We start from the raw sequence: 27,393 nt of genomic DNA on the forward strand, positions 1-27,393 counted from the left end.
CAGCAGACTCATGAAGAGTCTTTCTCAGTCACACAGGAGTGAACAATTATGTGGAACCTGACGAGGATAGAGATGCTTTCTAATTTAACTGTCTAAATGACCATGAAATGAAAAATGTGATAAGTATGTCAAACTTAAAGCTGGCTGCCTCTATACTACAGGCCTCTCACAAGTTACAAATCAGAACTGACTTTTATTATGACATAAGCAACTTTTCTCTCCCAATCCAGACACATGGGAATTAGCCGCACATTTAATGTAGTCTTTATTATGAAGCTACACGAAATCCCTGGGATATATTTTAATTAAATATTAATAGAAACCAACTTATTACTGATAGTGGGACCACTCAGCTATAGAGCCATAGGGAATGTGATGTTAACTGGGTACATTCTTTTTGATCAGGGGGTCTGTCTAACATGAGTTTTTAGGACAAAAAATATCATTAACTGGCAAGAAAAATGGGCCTTTGAGGGGGCCTCTAGGAAAAAAAATTGGCCGTGAGTGGCATAACAGAAAATAATTGCCTGGTGTGTCAGAAATGCCAGAGACCATTTTTTGGTCCCAGTCTGCCCCTGTTAACCAGGGAGCAGTGCCTGTCTAGAGAATTTCTGGAGATACGGTTCAGTTTAGTGGGGAAGATGAAAATCATTCTGTTGGTGACTGTGAAATCCATAGCAGTCTTTATTCATGCAGGTTATAATGTTACAACAGGAGTCTCTGGAATGTTAAATATACCGTGCATTTAATCTTCTGAAAATGAATAGCCTGAAAGTCTAAAACAGCTAAAGGGAAAATTAAACGAAGTATTGAAGAACATGCATGAGCTGGATTTAGGTGACCAATGACCATATCATATAAATTTACTCAAACGTATGGATGAGAATTGATAGGCTATGTTAGCCCTTTGTAAACTCAAAAGGGCGTAGGCTATGAATAATAAAAAAGAAAAAAGAATAGTTAAGTTCCCTAATGGTTGCAGATTGGGATGCAAATGAGCCCACATTTCAATAAGGCGCGCAGATCTAACGGATGTGCAGTGCTAAACCAGAGTAATGACTCTCCGCTGGTCAGTCTGTCCTTGTTGAGCGCGGGCGACACATTGGTTAACAACAGCCTGTGGAAGAAGAAATTATGACTGAACCGTTTTTGCAAGGATAAGACCTGTTTTTCAGTAGAAAACCCTAGAATTGACACCGAAAGGTGGATTGGAGAGGCAAACAACCGTTAAACACCGAACTCTAAAGCGTCCTGAGAAATTGATTGTGTAGGAGCTTCGCCTTGAACGCCGCCGAAGGCTCTATCATCAATCTCTCCAGGCGTTTGGCACCAATAAATCTGGCAGCTATAGGACAGTTACACGAAACAAACGGCTTGGGTTACTTAGACAACATTTTCTGAGCGGCGAGAACCTATATCACTGTAGCATATGGATATGGTGTGGACGGATAGGGGCTGTGAAAATTGATGGGACTTGGTCCAAAAGTGCAACTGTTTGATTGCGCCGGCTGGAACTGGGGCAGTGAATGTTCCCAGTAAGCTACGCATGGACTTGTCAACAGAAAGACGATCAACCAACGCATCCTTTTGTTGTGGTAGAAAAATGGTTCCACATTGTAGCTTATTGCAACAATAAAAAAACAACCATCATTTACCTCAGGCGAGGTATTTAAACTGGATCCCAGTTCGTCTAATTAGGGGATCCTATCGACTACGGATTTGATTAATCGCTTTCAAAGACAACCCACTGCTCCCCTGAAAGGTACATCTGGAATTCAAGATAACATTTGAGTCATATTCAGTAACATTTGAACTTATCTGTACCCATTGGAAATAGCCTATTTCTGACTGCCTAAGTATTTACTGGTTCTTCTGCACCTGTTGTTATTTAATAGCCTAAGTTCCTCTGTCTAGCATGATTGACAGAGGAACGTGCCGATCATTTTGAATGGATTGACAGTTTCGGTATGATGTTTGAATTTTCAAATCGCTTAAATGTGTGCTATATCTTTCAAATGTAATCGAATTTATCCTCTGAGTAGGCTTAACAGAACAGTCTTCATCAGACCATCATACTTACATTTTTCTATTGGTGTTATTATGATAGAGAATAGGCTTGATTCTAAAATCGATAAATATAACATTTATTTTGATATTGTGGAGTAGATAAAGAAAAAAACTGTAGACTAATCACAGAACTGCATCATCATTTCGATCTTGTAGGGCAGGCCTACCATGGTATGAATGTAAATACGAAAAGACCCATCAAAATGCCATGACATTTCAGTGACTGACGGAGATGAATAATTGATACCAATGCATTTTGATTATCAGATCATTCCATGTCAACACTGACCCTCTATCATACTGATGATGAGTGTGTGGTTAACAATATACCAGAAATTATTCTGGATAGCTGTGTTGTTCTGGAGGTGTGAATTTCTATTTTCACACATCTCATTAGAACAGCGAGCTGAGTGTCCCTCCCGCGGGGCTGTGAGGCGCTATCGGTGCTCCTCTACCGCTGAGTCTTCCGTGACGCCCGCTTGTCACTTTTTATTTTATTTATTTTTTTACACATGTGGCGCACCAGGTAGACTTTTGCAACATTTGTTGTCGCGACGCACTGTGAATACACTTAGCTAGGTATGAGCGGGAGCGCAGCCGCAGACTAAAGGCTATTGCAGTCATTGGGAGTCAGGACTCACTAATGAGTCTTCAACCTTGTTCCACATGTGGAGGAATGTTTGCCTGAGTGAGTGAGTAAAAGAGAGAGAGAGAGAGAGAGAGAGAGAGAGAGAGAGGGGGAAATAGAGACAGAGAAAGATAATGGGAGAGGGTGAGAGAGTCAGTGAGTGGATGAGTGAGTGAGTGAGTGAGAGAGCCACTATACTGCCTCTTCCACGGCTCATATATTATCAACGTATTTCCGGATACTGATGCTGCTGCTTTGGGAGAAGCCCAAATTCGTGAGGCAGCAGTCGGGCTCAGTTGTCCGGGGACAGGCAGCCTGCTGCTGCAGCTGTGTTTGGGACTAGGAGTCTGCCTGCAGAAACGTCTGATGGAAGTGACGGAGCAGGAGCCTCAGAGTCGGAAAGAGGAACCTGTACCTGAGGTAGGAGGAGAAGGAGAGGGAGAGTTACCGGGTTCAGGAACCCCTACCCCCAGAGACATGATGGAGAGCCCGGTGAAGGAGCCTGTTGTGCTACATCTGTACCCCACCACAGAGTATGGGGATCAGTATGGGTAAGCAACAGAACAGCAGGGACTGGGATCTCTAACAACCTTCTGCTCATATACACGTATAGCCTGTGTAGTGGGCTGGGCTGGCAGTTAGGATGGCTGTGGGATTCATATTCTCATTTTCGGAAGTAATACTTCCCTTGCCATGTGGGACCAGAATATATGTTTTTTTTTAAATCTTTTTCCTTTGTCACTTGACTATAACAGAGTTGTAATCAATATTGGTGGCATACTTTAACATCAGTTGTCTTCAATCATAGTTTAGTGTCTGTCCTTCTGTGGCTAATGTTTAATGGCATCATAGATGGGTTTTTAGAGTTCAGATTAAAACTGTAGAGCTCATAGCAGATGATTACTCAAAGAGGACGTTCCATTTCAGCAAGCCATGACACCCACCATCTCATATTGTTCTAAAAAAAATTATGTCGATAAAAAAACGATAACTTATAAGTATTCCGGAAACATTATTTTGTTGAAATATAATTTCATCTCTGAGAAATTAAGCTAATTGATTGCACCCAAATTGGCCATTTTTATTTATAGTATTCATATAATATTCAACAATTACAGTACCTAACATCAGATTTGGACCAAACTTTTTTCTAACAATGAGAAAGACATGAGGATCCAAAGAAATGGTCCAAAGTCACCCACTTCAATCCCACCCCATTATATAGTATCACATCTCTGTCTGACAAGTAGTATGGAGCTGCGGCTCTGAGTATTGTTTTTTCATCCTATATAATGTATTTTCAGTGAATTTGGTGATTGTTTTTTGCTCTGTTCAGAGAAATTAGTCATTGAAGTTGGGTTTATGTCCCATTCAACATCCTGATATTACAAATTCAGACCACTAGATGGTGCTGTTTCTGCTATTAGGTGATTATTTTTTAAGGATGTTAAAGGGATCGTTCATCCAAATTACAAATGGACATATTACTTTTCTTACCCTGTAAGCCATCTATGGACCAGGTATGACAGCAACCAATGCTTTGGTTTAGTTTACCTGGCCACTGTTTCAAATGTAAACTTTTTAGCATTTGTGGTACAAATCCAATGCAAGTCAATGGTACCTACAGTACCAGTCAAAAGTTTGGACACACCTACTCATTCCAGGGTTTTTATTTATTTTTTACTATTTTCTACACTGTAGAATAACAGTTAAGACATCAAACCTATGAAATAACACATATGGAATCATGTAGTAACCAAAAAAGTGTTAAACAAATCCAAATACATTTTATATTGGAGATTCTTCATAGTAGCCACCCTTTGCCTTGATGTCAGCTTTGCACACTCTTGGCATTCTCTCAACCAGCTTCACCTGGAATGCATTTCCAACAGTCTTGAAGGAGTTCCCACATAAGGTTGATCACTTAGTGGCTGCTTTTCACTCTGTGGTCCAACTCATCCCAAACCATCTTACTCTGGGCCCCCGAGTGGCGCAGAGGTCTATGGCACTGCATCTCAGTGATAGAGGCGTCACTACAGACCCTGGTTCAGCGGTCTATGGCACTGCATCTCAGTGATAGAGGCGTCACTACAGACACTGGTTCAGCGGTCTATGGCACTGCATCTCAGTGATTGAGGCGTCACTACAGACATCTGTGGGTGGCTTCAGACCATTTCTTTGGATCCTCATGTCTAACTCATTGTTAGAAAAAAGGGGTTTCCAAATCCGATGTTAAATACTATATTTATTGAATATTATATAAATCTTCTAAATTAAAATTTGCAGTTTGACTGCAATCAATTAGCTTAATGTGTCAGAGATCAAATTATTTATCAACAAAATAATGTTGCAGGAATGCTAATCTTTTCTAGTTCTAACAATATATACGATTTCAGAACAATTTGAGATGGTGAGTGTTGAAATCCTATTTTCTAGTGCTTTTTGAGGTGGAACGACCCAACCAGACTACACTTCACATAAGGTGTCATGAGGAAATATATCATGTCATTGTGCCATTTAGACTTGTCCACTGGAGGAAATGCAGCAGAGGTGCTACTGTTGTCACCCCGCTGCACCTTACCTTCAGTGGTTGGCTAAAGGCGTTCTACTGTATACTGTATTTATTTACACCAGACTAGTCATGGTGAAGGAGGCATCATGTTGGTTCTGGGTTTAGTTACTCTGTTAATCATATATTCTGATGCCTAGTCATCATACCCATCATATACATGTCAACCTCTATCACTCCAGTATCCCTGCACATTGTAAATATTGTATTGGAACTGACCCTGTATCTAGCTTCTTACTTTCTAATGTTCTTATTTTTATTTCTTGTGTGTTTTTGTTCTACCTTATGTTATTTTTAGTGCTACATTGATATTAATTACTGCATTGTTGGGTTTGGAGCTTGCAAGAAAGGCATTTCACTGTACTTGTGCACATTACATTAAAACTTGAAGCTTTCGTTATGTGTTGACATGGGTCATCAATAGAGAATGCTGAAGGACTGAATTGTGTCGTCAAGTATGGACAGGTTATGACCTTAGATTAGTTATCAGGCATGGCCACATTGACCAGTGTCAAGCCACAACCTTAATGTAAAGCTTCAGCTCTCTCTCATTGATACCTCATCTATCATTGCTTACTGTACAGTATGTGTAGGATCGATCAACAAAAATATAATATTTTGGGGGGGCTATATATACTGTATACACACCGGTCAAGGGTTGTCATAACTAGAGATGTGTTGAGGGTTTGTCTTTTGAGCTCTCATGAGCAGAAGGAACTATCAATATAAACTACATGATGAATATTCAGCACCATACATCTTTAACTATATAACAGTGACGACCTTGGCTATAGGCTGTCTTGCATTGTGCTGTACAGCTGTTGCTGCACTGTAACTTACAGTACAGTATGTGAGAATCAACTTAAGTTTGATCATATTTGACACATGAAATGCATCTTTCAGAAGTTTGTTGGGAATTTTGTTTAGTGTGACCCTATGATCATTTTGTGTTGGTCTGATCCAATTCAGAGTATTCTCAACATCATACCATACCATGTCCAACTCCATCATACAATTTACTTTGTGTGTGTGCGTGCTGTGGGTTTGGAAGTGAGGAATGGCCATCGGGTATCCCCGGGCATCACACAGAAGGCTAATGCATAACACTGCTGCTGCCTGTAGTAAGGCTGGAGTTTGATTAGTCATGCCTTCCCGTAGGACAGGACACACACACAAACACAGTTGGGGTCTTCACTGACACAGCAGGTTGATTGGTCATGCCTTGCTCCCCTCTATATGCCTCAAGACATTAGTGCGGTTTTGGGAGATATAACAGGTTGATTAGTCATGAATAGCCTCTGGACACAGGCACAAACCTAAATGAGACGACAGGTTAATTAGTTATGCTTTCCAGCACTCCCTTAGGTCTGAGGTTAGGTCCCCCTGTAGGTGGCAGGCTAGTGGTCACACCTTTCCTCCCCCTCTCTCCTCCAGGACATATGCATATGCATAGCCTTCTGACCCACTCCTTTAGGACAAGCCAGAATATACAGTATAATTTGTGGTCTAGTGAATCAGTCGGCCCAGATGCATAATATTCCAATCTGGAGGAATGTAGCTTCTCGCTCTCTCTGTCTCTCACAGGTTGGTTTCAAAGCACGCCATTAGTAATGAGTTTGCCATTAGTAATGGGTATATGACAAATAACAAATTGTTATATACAGTACACTGTCAGACCACCTCTGCTTTCTCTATTGTACGCCTATATAGTAAATAATGGGGTACCATTATGCATTTGAATCATAAACAAATAAAATAAGAAGTGGGTTTTATTGCCACTTCTGGTCGATCTACTGCAGTGTCTGCAGCACAACTCTGTGTGTGTGTGTGTGTGTGTGTGTGCGTGCGAGCGAGTACACTGTTTCCCACTTATGTTTGTTCAACACTGTCCTGCTGTTAGAACAATGCATACAATACAGTAGCGGATGGTTTAGTTGGTCCAACACTGCGCTGTCTCTCTGGACTCATACACACATCTTGTTTCAGTTACATGTAGTTCTGTTTTATCCATGGTCATAGATTTACTAACCTATACTCTCACTTGCCAGACTCACAGTGCTACACCCGCAGAGATATAGGGGCTGTGGGAAGAGAATCACTAACCTACCCCTGGGTCTGGAGGAGACCCCAAAAGTAGGAAGGACCTCTCTAGTTATCCTCTCCCTGCTCTGTATTCTACTCCATGTCTGCTGCAATGCTCTGGGTTACACAAGCCTTTTAAACAGAGTAGCTCTTAAAGTGTCAGAAACGTGAGACAAATCCTAATGTATAGTAGGACCATAGAGTTACAATATACTGTATATAAACACCAAAGTGAACTAATTATATTTCTTTGCACAAGGGGATGCCATTGATTGATATTAAATACCCAAGATAAATTGAAACTAGCACCCAATGTGGCCCTACGATAAGTAAAACATTTCAATAATTGTATGAATACTGTTCATATGGGGTGCATCAGTATTTCAGAGATCAGAGTGCAGTAGTATGTTACATTCACAGAGAAATAATGCCACAAGACAAATGAGTTAGCCTAGTTATAGAATTACGGGAAAATAGACAAGACTTTATTAGCAGTGACAGAGTACTGTTTTTTATTCTTTGATTGTTCCAATTCGATTTCTTTTATTCTTAATGAATCAATCTTAAAATCTCACAAAAAGTGATCTCTTGGACAGTAGCAATCAATGGTACACTCACTTTCCCGTTTACTGACAAACTGTCACAGGTCAAGTTTTCTCCCTTGAGTGTACTATTTGAGGTTGCCACTGGAGAGCACCCTTGGGTTACTTCTAGTATCCAGGTGACCCTGATTGGGGTTATTAGGATCACCCGCTGGATGACTATTTAGGTTCCTCTGTGGACTGGGCCAGTTTCTCAGGTCTCATGTTTGTTCAGTGTTCTCGTGTGCCCTTGATTTGTTGTTTTGCTAAGAAGACCTTAAGTAAATATTCTGGATTAGCCCTCACCTCTGCCTGCTGTGTTTCTCTGAGCCTGCGTCTGAGTTCATACTAGCACTAATGTCACAGTAGACCTGAGCCTCAAAATGGACCCAGCAAAGATTTCTCTGTCGTCCGAGGGACATTCCGAGCTCCACCACTTACGGTCGGCTCTCACTCACCATGGAACAGTGATTGGTCGCCATGAGGCACGGCTGAAGACATTGTCGGAGGATTTAGGAACTCTTGTGTTCACTCTACAGAGGGGACAGACAGGAGCAACTGTTGCTGAACCTGTGGTGGTTTCTAACCCTCCACTTCCTACCAACTCATCGTTTTCCTCCCCTCGGGAGCCTCATCTCCCAGCACCGGAGCTCTATGAGGGGCAATCTGGGAGGTGTCGTGGGTTCCTGCTCCAATGTTCGCGGCCTTTGAGCTGTAAGCATCAACGTTTCCCACTGAGCGTTCCAGAGTGGCATATGTCATCTCCTTGCTCTCAGGACGGGCTCTGGCCTCGGCCACAGCCATCTGGGAGCAGCAATCAGACATTTGTTTCAATTGGCAAAGCTTCACTCAGGAGATGAGGATGGTTTTTGATCACCCCATCAGTGGTAGGACTGCTGCTCAAAGACTCATTGCACTTTGGGCGGGCAGCCGGAGCGGAGCTGACTACGCCATTGATTTTCGGACGCTCGCCGCTGAGAGCGGTTGGAATATAGAGACACTTCACTCAGTCTTTCTGAACGGACTCAGCGAGGTTCTCAAGGACGAACTTGCTTCCCGGGACAACCCTGACACTCTGGAGGAGCTTATCGTTCTGGCCATCCGGATTGACAACCGGTTTCGGGAACGTCGTCATGAGAGGAAGGACAGGTTCCGAGTTGGTTCCAGTGTTTCGTGCCCCGCTGAGGGAGTCGATTCTTCATTTGTTCCACTGCCGTATGCTGGGCCTGCTTGTCCTGTACCTCGTCAGGGTTCTCAATTCGTCTATGGTTCTCCTTCAAATCCTTCAGAGGATCCGATGCAATAGGGAGGCACCAGACTTGCCGCTCTGGAGAGTCAGATACAGTCTCCTGCGGCCGATACGGTACGCATCTTGCTTCCGGCCAACCTGTGTTGGGACAATGAACAGTTGGACATTCCTGCTTTCATAGACTCTGGGGATACTGGCTGCTTTCTGGATTGCACATTAGCTCACCAACAGAGGCTGCCGCTCACTGAGCTGGACACTCCGTTGTCGGTCACTGCGCTGGATGGTCAACAACCTAGGGTCTGGGAAGGTGAAGCAACACACCATGCCTATTCAGCTACAAGTTCTGGATGACCATGTGGAGCTTATCCAGTTACATCTGGTGGACTCTCCTGAACTTCCCCTGGTTCTTGGACATCCGTGGCTTTCCACCCATAATCCTCAAATTGACTGGCCTTCGGGAAGAGTTCTGGGATGGAATCCGTCATGCCAGTTCACCTGCCAGGAACTCTCTCCACACCTTTCCGGCCCTGCTCGTCTGTAGACTTCCGATCCTCCTGTTCCTCTGGCTGGGTTTGACAAGCCTGACCTTTCCCGCGTACCTCGGGATTACTGCGATTTGGGTCAGGTCCTCAGCAAACAAAGGGCCAGCAAACTGCCTCCTCACAGGCCCTACGATTGTGCCATCGACCTCCTGTCTGGTACCACTCCCCTGAGAGGAGGGCTGTGTTCTCTCTTAGATCCAGATACTGCAGCCATGAACAGTTACATTGAGAAGGCGCTGGCGGCTGATGTTATTCGGCCGTACAGTTCACGTGCAGGAGCGGGTTTTTTCTTTGTTGGGAAGAAGGATGGGGGATTACGTCCCTGTATCGATTACCAGGGTTGAAATAACATTACCATCAAGAACCGTTACTCCCTTCCTCTTATGTCATCAGCTTTTGAGAGACTCCAGGGAGCTATGGTTTTCTCTAAATTGGATTTACGGAATGCGTACAATATGATGCGCATCAGACAGGGAGATGAGTGGAAGACAGCGTTCAACACTCCTAATGGACATTATGAGTAAAGGTTCATGCCGTTTGGACTTACTAATGTTCCAGCCGTTTTCCAGGCCCTGGTTAATGATGTGTGCAATTGCGCAACCTCCTTCACCAATTTGTTTTTGTGATGCATCTCTGAATCCTGAAATTAGTTCCCCTGAAGTTGGAGAGTGGTTGCAAGTCAAAGCATGACAAATATCCCTCTATTGAGAGTGGTGGTTGGGGGAGTGTTCAGTTGAAAATGTGTACACTACCTTACCCGTTGGCCTATGAGATTTAAAATATATTTTTCTATATCACACATAGCCTCTTTCTTTCTTTCAACTCCTCATTCGAACGAAGTGCAAAAATCACTGAAGCTGGAGGCTCATATCTCCCTCACTAACTTTAAGCATCAGCTGTCAGAGCAGCTCACAGATCACTGCACCTGTACATAGCCCATCTGTAAATAGCCCATCCAACTACCTCATCCCAATTTTTTTATTTTTTTGCTCCTTTGCACCCCAGTATCTACTTGAACATTCATCTTCTGCACATCTATCACTCCAGTGTTTATTTGCTAAATTGTAATTACTTTGCGGCCTATGTATTACCTCCCTAATCTTACCTAATTTGCACACACTATATATAGACGTTTTCCTATTGTGTTATTGACTGTACGTTTGTTTATTCCATGTGTAACTCTGTGTTGTTGTTTGTGTTGCACTGCTTTGCTTTATCTTGGCCAGGTCGCAGTTGTAAATGAGAACTTGTTCTCAACTGGCCTACTTGGTTAAATAAAGTTGGGGGGATTTATTGATTTATTTATTTTCAATTTCAAGAGGCATTCACCCATTGGCAGCGATTACAGCCTTGAGTATTCTTGGGCATGACGCTACAAGCTTGGCACACCTGTATTTTGGGAGTTTCTCCCATTCTTCCTTGCAGATCCTCTCAAGCTCTGTAAGGTTGGATTTGGATTGTCTATGCACAGCTATTTTCAGGTCTCTCCAGAGATGTTCGATTGGGTCCGGGCTCTGGCTGAGTCACTCAAGGACATTCAGAGACTTGTCCCAAAGCCACTCCTGCGTTGTCTTGGCTGTGTGCTTAGGGTCATGTTGGAAGGTGAACCTTTGCCCCAGTCTGAGGTCCTGAGCGCTCTGGAGCAGGTTTTCATCAAGGATTTCTCTGTACTTGGCTCCATTCATCTTTCCCTCGAAGTTGACCAGTCTCCCAGTCCCTGCCGCTGAATAAAATCCCCCCCAGCACGATGCTCCCACCACCATGCTTTACCTTAGGGATTGACCAGATTTCCTCCAGACGTGACTGTTGGCGTTAAGGTAAGAGTTAAATTTTGGTTTCATCAGACCAGAGAATCTTATTTCTAATGGTCTGAGAGTCCTTTAAGTGCCTTTTGGCAAATTCCAAGCAGGCTATCATGTGCTTTTTACTGAGGAGCGGCTTCCGCCTGGCCACTCTACCATAAAGGCCTAATTGGTGGAGTGCTGCATAGATGGTTGTCCTTTTGGGTGGATCGCCTATCTCCACAGAGGAACTCTGGAGCTCTGCCATAGTGACCATCGTGTTCTTGGTCACCTCCTTGACCAAGGCCCTTCTCTCACAATTGCTGATTTTGGACAGACGGCCAGCTCTAGGAAGAGTCTTGGTGGTTCCAAACGTCTTTGATTTAAGAATGATGGAGGCCACTGTGATTTTGGGGACCTTCAATGCTGCTGAAATGTTTTGGTACCCTTCCCCAGATCTGTGCATCGACACAATCCTGTCTCGTAGCTCTACGGACAATTCCTTCCACCTCATGACTTGGTTTTTGCTCTGACATGCACTGTCAACTGTGAGACCTTATATAGACAGGTGTGTGCCTTTCCAAATCATGTCCAATCAATGAATTTACCACAGGTGGTCTCCAATCAAGTTGAAGAAGCATCTCAAGGATGAACAATGGAAACACGATGCACCTGAGCTCAATTTTGAGTCAAATAGCAAAGGGTCTGAATACTTTTGAGAATAAGGTCTCTAAACCTTTTGAAATGTTCTAAAAACCTGTTTTACGCTTTGTCATTGCAGGGTATTGTGTATAGATTGATGAGGAGAAAATACAATTTAATACATTTTTTAATAGGTCTGTAATGTTACAAAATGGGAAAAAAGGGAAGAGGCCTGAATACTTTCCGAATGCACTGAATATATATTTTTGTAAATATATATTATTTAAAAAATATTTTTATTATTAAATATGTTTTCCTTATTTATTATTTTCCCCTAACCCTACCACCCCTCCCCTAATTGGAGTAAACTAATGGACAACAACACTTAGGCTTCTACTTCCAGCTTATACATACTACAGTATATACATTTTTATCTGTGAAAACCCTCCAGTTTTGATTTGTAATTGCCATTTACACTACATGACCAAGTATGTGGACGCCTTGTAGTCAAACATCTCGTAAAAATGTATGGGCATTAATATGGACTTGGTCCCCCCTTTGATGCTACTGTATAACAGCCTCCACTCTTCTGGGAAGGTTTTCCACTAGATGTTGGAACATTGCTGCAGGGACTTGCTTCCATTCAGCCGCAAGAGCATTAGTGAGGTCAGGCACCGATGTTGGGCGATTAGGTCTGGCTCATAGTCGGCGTTCCAATTCATCTCAAAGGTTTTTGATGGGGTTGAGGTCAGGGCTCTGTGCAGGCCAGTAAAGTTCTTCCACACAGATCTCGAAAAACCGTTTCTGTATGGACCTTGCTTTGTGCACAATGGCATTGTCATGTTGAAACAGAAAAGGGTCTTCCCCAACTTTTGCCACAGAATCGTCAAGAATGTCATTGTATGCTGTAGCGTTAAGATTTTCCTTCAACGGAACTAAGGGGCCTAGCCCAAACCATGAAAAACAGCCCCAGACCCATTCCTTCTCCACCAAACTCTACGTTTGGCACTATTCATTGTAGCGTTCTCCTGGCATCCGCCAAACCCAGATTCGTCCCTCTGACTGCCAGATGGTAAAGCATGATTCATCACTCCAGAGAATGTGTTTCCACTGCCCCAGAGTCCAATGGTGGCGAGCTTTACACCACTCCATTCGACACTTGGCATTGCATATGGTGATCTTAGGCTTGTATGCAACTGCTCGACCATGGAAACCCCTTGTCCTGAAAATGCTTCCAGAGGCAGTTTGGAACTCAGTAGTGAGTGTTGCAACCGAGGATAGACAATTTTTACGCTCTATGTGCTTCAACACCATGCGTTCCGTTCTGAAAGATTGTGTAGCCTACCACTTCACGGCTGAGCCATTGTTGCTCCTAGACATTTCCACTTCACAATAACAGCACTTACAGTGTACCGGGGCAGATATATTCTATTGCAAATGCTTGTCTATGGAGATTGCATGGCTTTGTGATTGATTTATTTTACACCTGTCAGCAATGGGTGTGGCTGAAGTTGCCAAATCCACTCATTTGAAGACGTGTCCACATACTTACTTCAGCAAGACAAAGGAGCTTATCGTGAACTACAGCAAACGGAGGGCCGAGCACGCCCACATCCATATCGATGGTGCTGTAGTGGAGCGGGTCGAGAGCTTCAAGGTCTTAGGTGACCACATTACTAAGGAATTATCAGAGTCCACACACACCGACACAGTCGTGAAAAAGGCACAACAAGCCACTCAGGAGGCTTAAAAACATTTGGCATGGTCCCTCAAAATACTCAGAACATTCTACAGCTGCATCATTGAGAATATCTTGACTGGCTGCATCACCGCTTGGTATGGCAACTGCTTGGCATTAGAATGCAAAGCGTTACAGAGGGTAGTGCGTACGACCCAGTACATCACAGGGGCCAAGCTCCCTGCCATCTAGGAACTCTATGCCAGGCGGTGTCAGAGGAAGGCCCTGAAACCAAAAGGACCCTGAACAGCTTAAACCTCAAGCCATAAAACTGCTATATAGTTAGTTAAATATACTGAACAAAACTATAAACGCACATGTAAAGTGTTGGTTCCATGTTTCACGAGCTGAAATAAAAGATCCCCGAAAGTTTTCATACACACAAAAAGCTTATTTCTCTAAAATGTTGTGCACACATTTTTTACATCCTTGGGCATTTCTCTTTTGCAAAGATCCATCCACCTGACAGTTGTAGCGTAACAAGAAGCTGATTAAACAGCATAATCATTACACAGGTGCACCTTTTGCTGGGGACAATAAAAGGCCACACTAAAATGTGCAGTTTTGTCATACAACACAATGCCACAGATGTCTCAAGTTTTGAGGGAGCATTCAATTGTCAGTACGTCCAACCGGCCTCACAATCTCAGACCATGTATAGGGCGTTGTATGGACGAGAGGTTTGCTGATGTCAACATTGTGAACAGAGTGCTCCATCGTGGCATTGGAGTTATGGTATGAGCAGGCATAAGCTACGGACTACGAATACAATTGCAATTTATCTATGGCAATTTGAATGCACAGAGATACCGTGACAAGCACGTTGTCGTGCCATTCTTCCGTCACCATCAACTCACGTTTCAGCATGATAGTGCACATCCCTATGTCACAACGATCTGTACACAAATGATGGAAGCTGAAAATGTCCCTGTTCTTCCATGGCCTGCGTACTCACCAGACATGTCACCCGTTGAGCATGTTTGGTATGCTCTGGATGATGTATGACAGCTTGTTCCAGTTCCCAACAATATCCAGCAACTTCGCACAGCCATTGAAGAAAAGTGGGACAACATTCCACAGGCCGCAATCAACAGCCTGATCAACTATATGCAAAGGAGATGTGTCGCGCTGCATGAGGCAAATGGTGGTCACACCAGATACTAACTGGTTTTCTGATCCACACCCCTACTTTTTTAAGGTGTCTGTGACCAACAGATGCATATCTGTATTCACAGTCGTGAAATCCATAGATTAGGAACTGTAACTCAATCAAATCTTTGAAATCTGCATTGACCCTTTTTTGCACTAATTCTTTTGACTCATCACATACACTGCTGCTTCTGTCAATTATCTATCCTGTTGCCTAGTCACATTATCCCTACCTATATGTACATATCTATCTCAGTTACCCAGGTTACCGTTACTCATTCTGTATTTATTCCTCGTGTTATTATTTTTCTATGATCTATTTTTCTCTCTGCATTGTTGGAAGGGGCCCGTAAGTAAGCATTTCACTGTTAGTCTACACCTGTTGTTTAATGAAGCATGTGACACATAACATTAGATGTATCTCTCTCTCTCTCTCATGTTCTGATCTGTTCTTAAACTAATCCCCCACCCTTTTTCTCTCTCTCTCAGGGACAAGATGCCGTTCCACCATGTGACGGCAGGGCTGCTGTACAAGGGGAACTATCTGAGTCACTCTCTGTCTGAGGACAACGACTGTGACCAGCTGGCCAGCATCTCTGAGGAGGAGCTAAACGGTGAGTCCCCTCAGGGCTTGGGCTGGTACTACTGGGGCTAGGTTGGTTTGGGCTTGGTTGGGTTATGTTGGGTTGGGTTGGGTTGGGTTGGTTGGGTTATGTTGGGTTGGGTTGGGCTTGGTTGGGTTATGTTGGGTTATGTTGGGTTGGGTTGGGTTGGGCTTGGTTAGTTGGTTTGGGTGAGAGGGGATAGAGATTAGGACTGGGACTGTGGATTTGGCTGGTGAGGGGCATAGAGGGACTTTGAGGAAGGCTGGGGTTTGGGTGTTTGATACGGGCAGTATAAACAGTAGGCTAGAGAGAGTAATGGGATAAGTAGTAAGACAGTATTCTGAGCCTAAACACAGTTTTGACATGAATCAGTGAGGTTGGACCAGTCAAAACACCAGTTGCTCCTGTCGCTGGAGCCAACAAACCATTTATGAACCTTCTTAAATATGACTACATTTTCCTAACATCACTTATCACACCACTAGAAGCCCTCTCTGTTTTTGACATTAATTAGAGGCAGTAGCTGAGTCTGTGTTTATGAGTCTTTGTTTTGTCTTGTGTGTGTTCTGTACGTCGTTCTGAGACTAATCACTCCACTGGCCAGGCCGGAGGTGGAGCCTAGCCCAGGCCTGATCGATATTATTATTATTAACATCATCACAGTGCTCATAATGAACTACACTCACGCTTCAACCACAAATACTGTAATAATCCAATGATGTCACATTAAAGGAAACTTCCACCCTAAAACTATCTTTTGATATTTGTTTCATTAGTCCATTGTTGACATAGTCCCAAAAAGTTTTCCTTTAAGGTGTCTATGGCAAATTGGATGTAGAGTGCACCGTAAATGGCTAATAGCCACCTACTCTGTCAAAGTCAGAGTGGTGTTATTATGCTACAGCAATATTGGCAGTTTGCACTGCATGGCTTTCTGTAGTTTGATTTGTTAAGTTGTTTGGGGACAGCGGTAATGTATTGGGTAAATGTAATGAATTGGGTAATGTATATAGTTCTTATTGGGAGGTCCTCATAAGGTCAATCAATGCAATGGACAAATACGCATATACTGCACCTCTGTCAGCAGAAATAAAGACAAAGTTATTGATCATATATACACACTACACTACAGTAATGATTAGCAATCATCTCCTTGGCTTATTAGTTTATCCATAATAGCTTACACAAAGCTACCATTTAGCATCCTCACCATTTCCACCATGGGGATATTTACTGAGGCCATTTGGTGTTCCTACCTGTAAGTGTCTTTATCTATGGCCATTAACGTGATACAGTGTAACTGCACTGGGGTGAACTATGTGACTCACCACATACAGCACGTTGTCGTCAGTCAGCTTTAGTACAGCTACACATTGTTAAACTCTCAGCCTGTTGGAGAGGGGATGTGGTTTCCCTTTGTGTCTTGTTCTGCGTGATGTGGACTGTCTGATTTGTGTGTGGTTGGTATGTGTGTGTGTGTGTGTAGTGCTCTGAGCGCTGCAGCGTGTAGAATAGGTGATGGTCTGGGTAGAGATCTTTGTGTACCAGGTAGTCTTGCCTCTGTCGATCTGTGCTGCTACTGCTACTGCTGCTGTCTCTGAAAGGTCAGGCAAGATGTGTGTATGAGATTATCATTTACAGAGACATACAGCACCGACAGCACTAACGTTCTACCTTCACATAGCAAATAGAACTCATTATAAACACGGGAAAAGTAGAGATAAGTAGTGTTTAGTAGGGAGAAAATGTTTTCAATCCAGGAGATACTACTTGAAGTTGTCCAATTAGAACAAATATTGAAGTTTTACATTGTAAAATGTTTTATTACGGTGTGCCCTACTGAACATGAGCGTGCTGATGCACTCGGCCTAGATTGCAAAGCAGGGTGCTGTTGAAGTGGCTCTAAAGTATTTTTCTACTCTGATTTATTTCTCTGTCTGAAATGTTCCTTAGGTATTCCTGTTCCTTTGGTAGTGTTTTGTCATCAATTCTTTGTCATCGTTCTCCGCGGTAAAGGTTTGGTTTTTCAGAGCATCAGAAGAGGGCCCTAATGGATATGGGAGCAGTGGTGCGTGAAATAGCAAAATAGCGGAAAAGATCTGTATGAATATATGACACGTGGTCTGAATGTTGTTGTTGTGTTCAAATGGGCCCGAGTCCTCAGACACAGGAACCTACTCTACAAAGGCCTGAGTCACTCACTCTGCTCCTCCTGGTGGGTTTATTCATGAGACGCTCATTTCAGTGTACCAAAATAAATCCATACACCTTTATTGTGCTTGTGTTGTTCTCTGTTTGTTGTGTTATGCTGTGTGTGTGTCTGGTTGGAACTAGCTTTTGTACTGCGTTATGAAGGAAAATGGCTAAGTGTGTTTGCTCGGGCCAGATGTCTTGGGAAGCAGGGAATAACAAAAGACTGTTCAGAGGCTGGTAGAATGACTAACCTGAGCCCTCAGTAACATCTGAGTGCTTTTAATGACCCAAAATATAGTTTCTCATTTTACAAGGTGATTTAAATACAGAGAAAAACCATGACATTTACACACCATTGTCCTCCTTGCAGCTCAGAGCACCAAATCACTCCTACTCCCCTAGCTGGCTATGAAGGAATGACAGCTTCTCAGTAGATGATTGACAGATGATTGACCAAGGATAGGCTAAAGATTGGCAGCATGGGCAGGTCACCTCTAGGATGAAACTTTACTTCATGCTTGGGTTATCTTTGGACTACAATAAGTGTAAGTTAACCTGTAGTTTGCTCTTTCTCATGGTTTCAGCCAAGAACTCTACCACCACTATTTTTTGTTTATCGCATGGTCTTTTCAAGACTGGACCCGTAATATTCATGTTCTTGTTAGCACGTGTTCTCAAAAAGTGTATGACATTGCATCCCATGTCTGGAACACGTTTGGACTTGATTCATGTTTGAGTTAGACTGGGTCTTGGGTGACTCCCTCTTTCTCACCCTGGTCCTGGTGAGTTAAAGCCATGTATTCCAGTAGTACCCATCCTCAAATGATCCAGTATTCAGTAGTGTGCTGAAGCATACCATGCAAACATAGTGTTCTTTAGAGAGCTGAAATTCTACCTTTAATTAAAAATACCCGTGGCTGCCTTTCTCTCTTTCCCCTCTCTCTCTCTATCCCTCTCTCTCTTTCTCTCTCTGTCTCTCTCTCTAGTTCTCTCTCTCTCCGTCTCTTTCTTCCTGCTTACTGCCTCCCAGTCTCCGTAGACACACTAATAAAATATGAATTCATAAAAGCATAGCGGAGCCTGCTGACTTTTAGGCTCAGCGTTAACGGGTATGTTAAAAACTGAAGGTAAGGAGTAACACAGACCCAGTACAGTAGCTTGTCGTACACACAGGGCAAGCTTATTTGACACCACCATAAAAGTTGCCTACCCGGTTATTGCAGATGTCATTTGCATTGTTCTTGGGCTAAGGCACAGAGCTAAAAGAATCCCTAACCATGATGGATGCTCCCTCTCCTCTCCCTTCTCCTTATGTGTGTTTGTGTTGACAGAGATCCGGGAGGCATTCAGGGTGTTGGACCGGGATGGGAACGGGTTCATCTCCAAGCAGGAGCTGGGCATGGCCATGAGGTCTCTGGGATACATGCCCAGTGAGGTGGAGCTGGCCATCATCATGCAGAGACTAGACATGGATGGTGAGTCACATTCAGTACACATTTCACACATTTATAGTACACAGACACATGCAGTTGCACGTGTAACAGAGCGTCTGCTAAATGACTTAAATGTAAATGTAAATGTCCTATGTTCGAGTCCAGTGAGAGACAGGAATGGGACCTGTTACTCGCACACACACATATTTAAACATAAACAGATCCCTTCCTTCCTGTTTTCACACCATGATCACGCACACACAAAGACAGGGACAGGGTCATAGACACACTATCAGACACACACATATACATAAATAGATCCGTTCTTCCTTTTTTACACATTCATACACATGGGCCTACCTATGATTACATAATCACAAGCATAACCAATACATTTACATGAGTACTCATTCACCATTATGCACACACATTTTCATGTACATGCAGTACATTATATGCACACAGAAATGTGCACTCATTCGCACCATACATTCAAATCATGACTTTTACACTTTAAATAAGCATGAAGGATCCTACTATCCAAACACACACCGGAGGAACATTTAACACATCCTATAGTCCCACTGTAGCAATATCTATCTCTAAGCTGTAGATGTGTAACGTGTTGGCTGTGGTCCCTTGCTCCATTTCATCTTAATACACCGTATTGCACATATTTATGCTAACACATTCACGCACAAACGCGCACGCACCATGCGCGCACACACGCAACACATGTGATTACAGTAGGTCACACAGGGTGCCTGTGGTTTCTGTACTGAAGCCAGTCCCTACCTGACAGAGAAGATCTACAGTGCCTTCAGAAAGTATTCAGACCCATTGACTTTATCCACATTTTGTTACGTTACAGCCTTATTCTAAAATGGATTAAATAAAAAAAATCCTCAGCAATCAACATACAATACCACATAAACAGGTTTTTAGACATTTTTGCTAATGTATTAAAAACAAAAAACAGAAATACCTTATTTATATAAGATTTCAGACCCTTTGCTACAAAACTCAAAATGGAGCTCAGGTGCATCCTGTATCCATTTATCATCCTTGAGATGTTTCTACAACTTGATTGGAGTCCACCTGTGGTAAATTCACCTGTCTATATAAGGTCCCACAGTTGACAGTGCATGTCAGAGCTAAATCCAAGCCATGAGGTCAAAAGAACTGTCCGTAGAGCTCCGAGACAGGATTGTGTCGGGGCACAGATCTGGGGAAGGGTAACAAAACATTTCAGCAGCATTGAAGGTCCCCAAGAACACAGTGGCCTTCATCATTCTTAAATCAAAGAAGTTTGGAACAACCAAGACTCTCCTAGAGCTGGCCGCCTGGCCAAACTGAGCAATCGGGGGGAAGGGCCTTGGTCAGGGAGGTGACCAAGAACCCGATGGTCACTCCAGACTTCCTCTGTGGAGATGGGATAAACTTCCAGAAGGACAACCGTCTCTGCAGCACTCCACCAATCAGGCCTTTATGGTAGTGGCCATATGGAAGCTACTCCTCAGTAAAAGGCACATGACAGTCCGCTTAGAGTTTGCCAAAAGGCACCTAAAGACTCTCAGACCATGAGAAACAAGATTCTCTGGTCTGATGTAACCAAGATTGAACTCTTTGGCCTGAATGCCAACAGTCACATCTGGAGGAAACCTGGCACCATCCCTACGGTGAAGCATGGTGGTGGCAGCATCACTGAATGTCCTTGAGTGGGTCAGCCAGAGCCTGGACTTGAACCCGATCGAATATCTCTGGAGAGAACAGAACGCTCCCCATTCAACCTGAAAGAGCTTGAGAGGATCTGCAGAGAAGAATGGGATAAACTCCCCTAATACAGGTGTACCAAGTTTGTTGCATTTCTTACCCAAGAAGAAGAATCGCTGACAAGGTGCTTCAACAAAGTACTGAGCAAAGGGTCTCAATACTTGTGTAAATGTGATATTTCTATTTTTTTCTCCATTATCGGCTATTGTGTTTAGATTGATGAGGTGAAAAAAACAATCTAATCCATTTTAGAATAAGGCTGTAACATAGCAAAATGTGGGAAAAGTCCAGGGGTCTGAGTACTTTCCGAAAGAGAATGATAGAAAGGGGATAACTGAATGCTCAAGGATGTGGACTGCTTCCTATTGCCTCTCCACTTGAGATAAGAATGAATAGCAAAACAATTTCTCCTCCTGTTAAAGTATACCTGCTATCAAATTGAAGGTTTGTTTGAAATACTGCTTTCGTCTCCTGCTATGGCAGGTTAGAACAGCGAGGAGCACCTATCTGTCATATTTGTTATAGATAGTGCTTGTACATTCTGAGGTGTGACAGCAACCAATGTATGAGTCCCTGTTGGTCCCTGTTGGTTTGGTAGAGGGGAGAACTGGAGGACCATTTCTCATCTGCGATGCCTTTGAAATCGTCAGTTGATTTCACTCGCTGTGACTGAGTGAAGACATTCCTTCAGAAGGAGATAAACTCGCTAGCCAAGATAAGAAGGGTGGACTGGATTGCTGTTGCTATTAAGTCTCTATTATTACAGTGAGAGATGTTTTAAAAACGTACATTTGCATTCTGTGAAAAGCAATTGGCTTCAATCTCATCTCATTTTCATGTCTGTGGACACAACACAAAAGACCAGGGTGATCAAACGGAGGAGGCATCCATAGCCAAGAACATTGCCAGATAAATGGGATTTGAGGGTGTTTATTGCATCTTTGCCCAGCTAGCAGCTGTGTGAATTAGAGACACGTGACACATTCACGGATGGCCATTGATTCTTTCTCTCTGCGCAGCAGCTGCAAAAGTCCAGCTGATCACTATAAAATATGGATTGACTCATTGAGTTGATATGATAATCTGTCCTACTTTCAGAACGATCCCTCAGATTGTTATCTAGCTCAGCAGAATGCCCTTGGTGGATTGCTTATGAGCTTGTGGTCTTTGTTCGAGATATCAGCATTGCAATGGCTCCATTTGCTTTTTATAGTGGTGTAATGTTCGTAATACATGATGCCTGTCATCAGCTGCTTTTGTTAGGAAGTGTTTATGGTTTAAATCACATCCATCCATCTGTCCATCCATCTGTCCATCCATCCATCCGTCCATCCATCCATCCATCCATCCATCCATCCATCCATCCATCCATCCATCCATCCATCCATCCATCCATCCATCCATCCATCCGTCCATCCATCCATCCATCCATCCATCCATCCATCCATCTGTCCATCCATCCATCCATCCATCTGTCCATCCATCCATCCATCCATCCATCCATCCATCCATCCATCCATCCATCCATCCATCCATCCATCCATCCATCCATCCATCCATCATGATAGCTCAGGGGCCCTGACTGCACTGTCTACTCTGGCTGACTGTCCCCAGTGATGAGGCAGGATGCCACTGCATATGCATGGGCACAGAGAGGGGCAATCGATGGCATCAAATGTGACAATGCCAGCGTGCCTTAAGGAGGTCACCCCTGTCAGGGGAGAGGGAGGAGAAGAAGATTGAAGGGGCAGATTGAGTTATCCTGCATGGGCAGCACACAACCTCTTCTGCAGGGAAATTAAGAAGAGGAGGCAGGAGAGAGAATAGGTATAGAATGGAAAGAACACAGACTCAAATTAACATATAGTTCTTGTCCTTCTTACTGATTTGCAATTACACTTTGTGAATAAGACATGTCATACTGTGTCTAGGAGACGGGCAGGTAGACTTCGATGAGTTCATGACGATCCTGGGACCCAAGCTCCTGTCTTCTGAAACCAGGGAGGGCTTCCTGGGGAGCACAATAGACAGTATATTCTGGCAGGTAAGGACTTCTCTCTTTTAACCTCTATCTTCTATCACCTTTCCTTTACCAAGCACTGGCCTGCAATAGCTGCAGTCATGGCCAGGCTGTGCAATAGCTGGCAATGAAATCAAAGAGACAGAGTGTAGTGTTTCAGTGTGTAGTGTGAAGGGGTAGAGTGTAGTGTGTAGAGACAGAGTGTAGTGTGTAGAGGCAGAGTGTAGTGTGTAGAGGCAGAGTGTAGTGTGAAGGGGTAGAGTGTAGTGTGTAGAGACAGAGTGTAGTGTGTAGAGGCAGAGTGTAGTGTGTAGAGGCAGAGTGTAGTGTTTCACTGTGTAGTGTGAAGGGGTAGAGTGTAGTGTGTAGAAGCAGAGTGTAGTGTGTAGAGGCAGAGTGTAGTGTGTAGAGGCAGAGTGTAGTGTGTAGAGGCAGAGTGTAGTGTGTAGAGGCAGAGTGTAGTGTGTAGAGGCAGAGTGTAGTGTGTAGAGGCAGAGTGTAGTGTGTAGAGGCAGAGTGTAGTGTGTAGAGGCAGAGTGTAGTGTGTAGAGGCAGAGTGTAGTGTGTAGAGACAGAGTGTAGTGTTTCAGTGTGTAGTGTGTAGAGGCAGAGTGTAGTGTGTAGAGGCAGAGTGTAGTGTGAAGGGGTGTAGAGTGTAGTGTGTAGGCAGGCAGAGTGTAGTGTGAAGGGGTGTGTAGTGTGTAGGCAGAGTGTAGTGTGAAGGGAGTGTAGAGTGTGTAGTGTGTAGAGGCAGAGTGTAGTGTGTAGAGGCAGAGTGTAGTGTGTAGAGGTAGAGTGTAGTGTTTCAGTGTGTAGTGTGAAGGGGTAGAGTGTAGTGTGTAGAGGCAGAGTGTAGTGTGTCAGTGTGTCAGTGTGTAGTGTGAAGGGGTAGAGTGTAGTGTGTAGAGGCAGAGTGCAGTGTGTCAGTGTGTAGAGGCAGAGTGTAGTGTGTCTGTGTGTAGTGTGTAGAGGCAGAGTGTAGTGTGTCAGTGTGTCAGTGTGTAGAGGCAGAGTGTAGTGTGTAGAGGCAGAGTGCAGTGTGTCAGTGTGTAGTGTGTAGCGACAGAGTGTAGTGTGTCAGTGTGTAGAGGCAGAGTGTAGAGTGTCATTGTGTCATTGTGTAGAGGTAGAGTGTAGTATGTCAGTGTGTCAGTGTGTAGAGGCAGAGTGTAGTGTGTCAGTGTGTAGTGTGTAGAGGCAGAGTGCAGTGTGTCAGTGTGTAGAGGCAGAGTGTAGTGTGTAGAGGCAGAGTGTAGTGTGACAGTTCCTGATGGCCAGATGTTGTCTTGTCTCATGGCAGTGCCTCCTGCCTTGGAGATGGTGGCAGGACATAATCCATGCGCCGTTTGGCCAGATGTTCTTGCACTGAAATGGAGGGGGAGAGGATGATAGCTAGCGAGGGAGTCAGAGTCAGAGTAGAGAGTGAAAGTGACAGGGTGAGAAGATTCGAGCGAGTAACAGAAGTAGGGGTGAAAGCGAATTTATCAAAGAGTGAAAGGGAGAGAAAGACAACGAGAGCGAGTGAAAGAACAACACTTAGAGAGAGAGAGAACCACACTCAGGGAGAGAGAGAGGGAGAGAGAACAGTCCAGGACGGAGAGAGAGAGAAAGAGAGGGACATTTGGCTCTGTGGAGCACACTTGGCAGGGTTCTCTCTCTGATGCTATCATGGCTGTGACCCAGTCTGTCTCTGGGGAGCAGGAGCTCTTGGTTTTCACTGTGAGGACATGCTCTCTGGTGCTGCAGGTGCAGACACAGTGGTCTCCGTGCCAACCCTGTTTGGCTGAGATGAGCTGCTCTGACCTTGACTTGCTGATATGAGGCGGGAGGGTGGAGACCAGAGCGCGTGGCTGTATCTTTCTGAGAAGTGGGGGGAAATCTGGGAATTGGAGTTGCTCAGATGATTTCTAGCTACTCCTGTGTCTATAGTTGTCCTCCAAAGAGGGGGGTTGGAGTTGGTCTTGTGTCTTTCGAGGAATTGGTTCCCTCATATACATACTCACATTTTTCATTGTTTGATAAATGAATATCCAGAGGCACTTGGTTGATAATCTTGCTAATCTAATCTTGTTTGTGATGATACACCGTATACAGTATCTGTTTGCTATTCAGAAAATAATATCTTAATGTGATTCCATCCTGATAATCCCGCCTCATTCTCCATGGTCGATATATTGTAGCCTACAGTTTTACATTTTAATGTCCAGTTTCCTGAGGTACAGTGAGGGAAAAAGTATTTGATCCCCTGCTGATTTTGTACGTTTGCCCACTGACTAAGAAATGATCAGTCTATAATTTTAATGGTAGGTTTATTTGAACAGTGAGAGACAATATAACAACAAAAAATCCAGAAAAATGCATGTCAAAAATGTTATAAATTGATTTGCCACTCTTTGGCACATGACATGGAGTACAGGGAGCGGCTTAGCTAAAGAGACGGGTACCTAAGCTAAGCTAAGACTGCATCAAAAACAACCGGCAATGTTGTTCTTTGCCAATCAAAGAGTAAAAGTGCAGTTTATCGTTCTTGGTAAATGCAAACAATAACCAAATGGGCACGAGCCCAACTTCCATTCCATATGGATGTGTTTCAGTTACAGTAAATAGAGTGCCAACACTTAACCTTAATGAACATAGGACTCTATACCCGCTGGACACAGATGTCATTTCAACATCCAGTTTTGATTTATATTGAGTTGTCAACCTATGTGAATTTGAATAAAAAAACATGAGCTGACGCACAACCAGAGAAAATTATTTTATGTAGAGGTGCTGACTAAAGCCAAATAAACAATAAGCTATAAAAATAAAGAGTCGCATACTCTCTCTCTCTCTCTCTCTCTCTCTCTCTCTCTCTCTCTCTCTCTTTCTCTCTTTCTCTTTCTCTATGTGTATATATATACAGGGCCAGTGATGGCAAAACATTGGTGATTTACCCAATAAATTACTGGGAGTTTACATAGAGAGTGTGCAACTCTCTTTATTTTTTATAACTAATGTGAATTCAACATGAAATCAACAAATATTTGAAACATGTTATTGGATTTAGGTTAAAAGTTGGGTGAAAAAAATACATACATCCCAAAAGTCCTTTATGTTGTTGACCTTTCCGTGTTCATTCAACGTAATCACATACATTTTTTGTTGTTGAAATTACTTGGAAACAATGTTGATTCAACCAGTTTGTGCAGAGTGGGTATTTAGTATATCTGTTAAGCACTTTGTTGATGTAAAAAGAGCTTCATAAAATACATTTATTTGATTGATTGATGGAAAGAAAACTAGACAGAGGCTATGATGAACAAGAACAAAGTAACAAACTGATATAAACGCAATCAGCAAACAAGAGCGGCAAAGCTTTCATATCACAGCGTTATGACTGTGCCTCTTGGCAGAACACATCCGCGGTGTATTCTGAATACGTTTGAATAGCCAACCTGTTCCATAAAACATGAATCAGGAGGACAGGGCAGACACACAACAATTCTGTGACACTGAAAGCATTAGCCAGGAGACGAGGAGAGCAACCTTATGAAAGTTCCTGGCTGTCAATGCTTCTGCTGGCGTTTCATAAATCTCTGATGCTTCGGAGGGGAGGATGAGGACGGTGCTTTTAAGTATTTATTCTCTGTGGCATGTTGCTTCAGGGTCTTTCTCCATCAAGGGCTATGTGTGTCACCAAGCAGGCGCAGGGCGTCTCGGCTCAGTCTCTCTGAGAGACACTAGGCTGGTGTTTGTGTGTGCGTGTGTGTGCGTGTGTGTGCGTGTGTTTTACCAAGCACAAGGCTCTTCAGCTCAGTCACTCTAAGAAGCAGGCTGAAGAAGGCACAAGGCAGCTAACTTATTTAAGACACTTCAGACTTTAGAGGTCTTCAGGGGTTCTGCAACTGGTGCCTCAGCAGAGGAGTTCTTAAGCCCAGTGTCCTGTTTTTCTGTTAACTGAAAGCTAAACAGTCAACTTTATTTTTTGCAGTTGATTACAAAACCTTATGACATACTGTGTCATCCAATCTAACCGAATACTAACTTCCTCAAGTCGAATTTTAACTTAGTCATACAGTGACGTCAATGGAGTAAGTTCAAGTTTATGGTTTGCTGGGTAGAGAAAGTCAATCTACTAATGTTAGGGTGGTGATGTCACACTCACATCCTTCCCAGTTGTAGACGTTGGTTGCTTCAGTAAGAAATTATTTAACATTCTGTCATAGCTCTCACCTACCTACTCACTCATCTCTGCTCTTGTAGAAGTTCTTAATGTACCGAATGATCCCATTGGGGTGAATATGTGCATGTAATTAGACAACAGCAAACGTCTCACGTCCGTGTTGATGGTAATGTTAA

General features: G+C 43.4%; 1 protein-coding gene across 1 annotated transcript in view; it reads left to right on the forward strand.

The window, feature by feature from the left end:
* Positions 1–3,043: 3,043 nt before the first annotated feature.
* The window catches only part of LOC115141801 (calcium-binding protein 8), a 54,228-nt gene continuing 29,878 nt past the window's right edge, over positions 3,044–27,393 (forward strand). Inside the window, exons 1-4 of the mRNA XM_029681001.2 lie at positions 3,044–3,246; positions 15,518–15,642; positions 19,158–19,301; positions 22,964–23,076. Coding sequence (XP_029536861.2) covers positions 3,062–3,246; positions 15,518–15,642; positions 19,158–19,301; positions 22,964–23,076 — 567 coding nt within the window. The 5' untranslated portion in view covers positions 3,044–3,061. The remainder of the gene's footprint in view (positions 3,247–15,517; positions 15,643–19,157; positions 19,302–22,963; positions 23,077–27,393) is intronic.

The sequence above is a fragment of the Oncorhynchus nerka genome, linkage group LG14, assembly GCF_034236695.1.
Source record: "Oncorhynchus nerka isolate Pitt River linkage group LG14, Oner_Uvic_2.0, whole genome shotgun sequence".
Classification (NCBI taxonomy): domain Eukaryota; kingdom Metazoa; phylum Chordata; class Actinopteri; order Salmoniformes; family Salmonidae; genus Oncorhynchus; species Oncorhynchus nerka.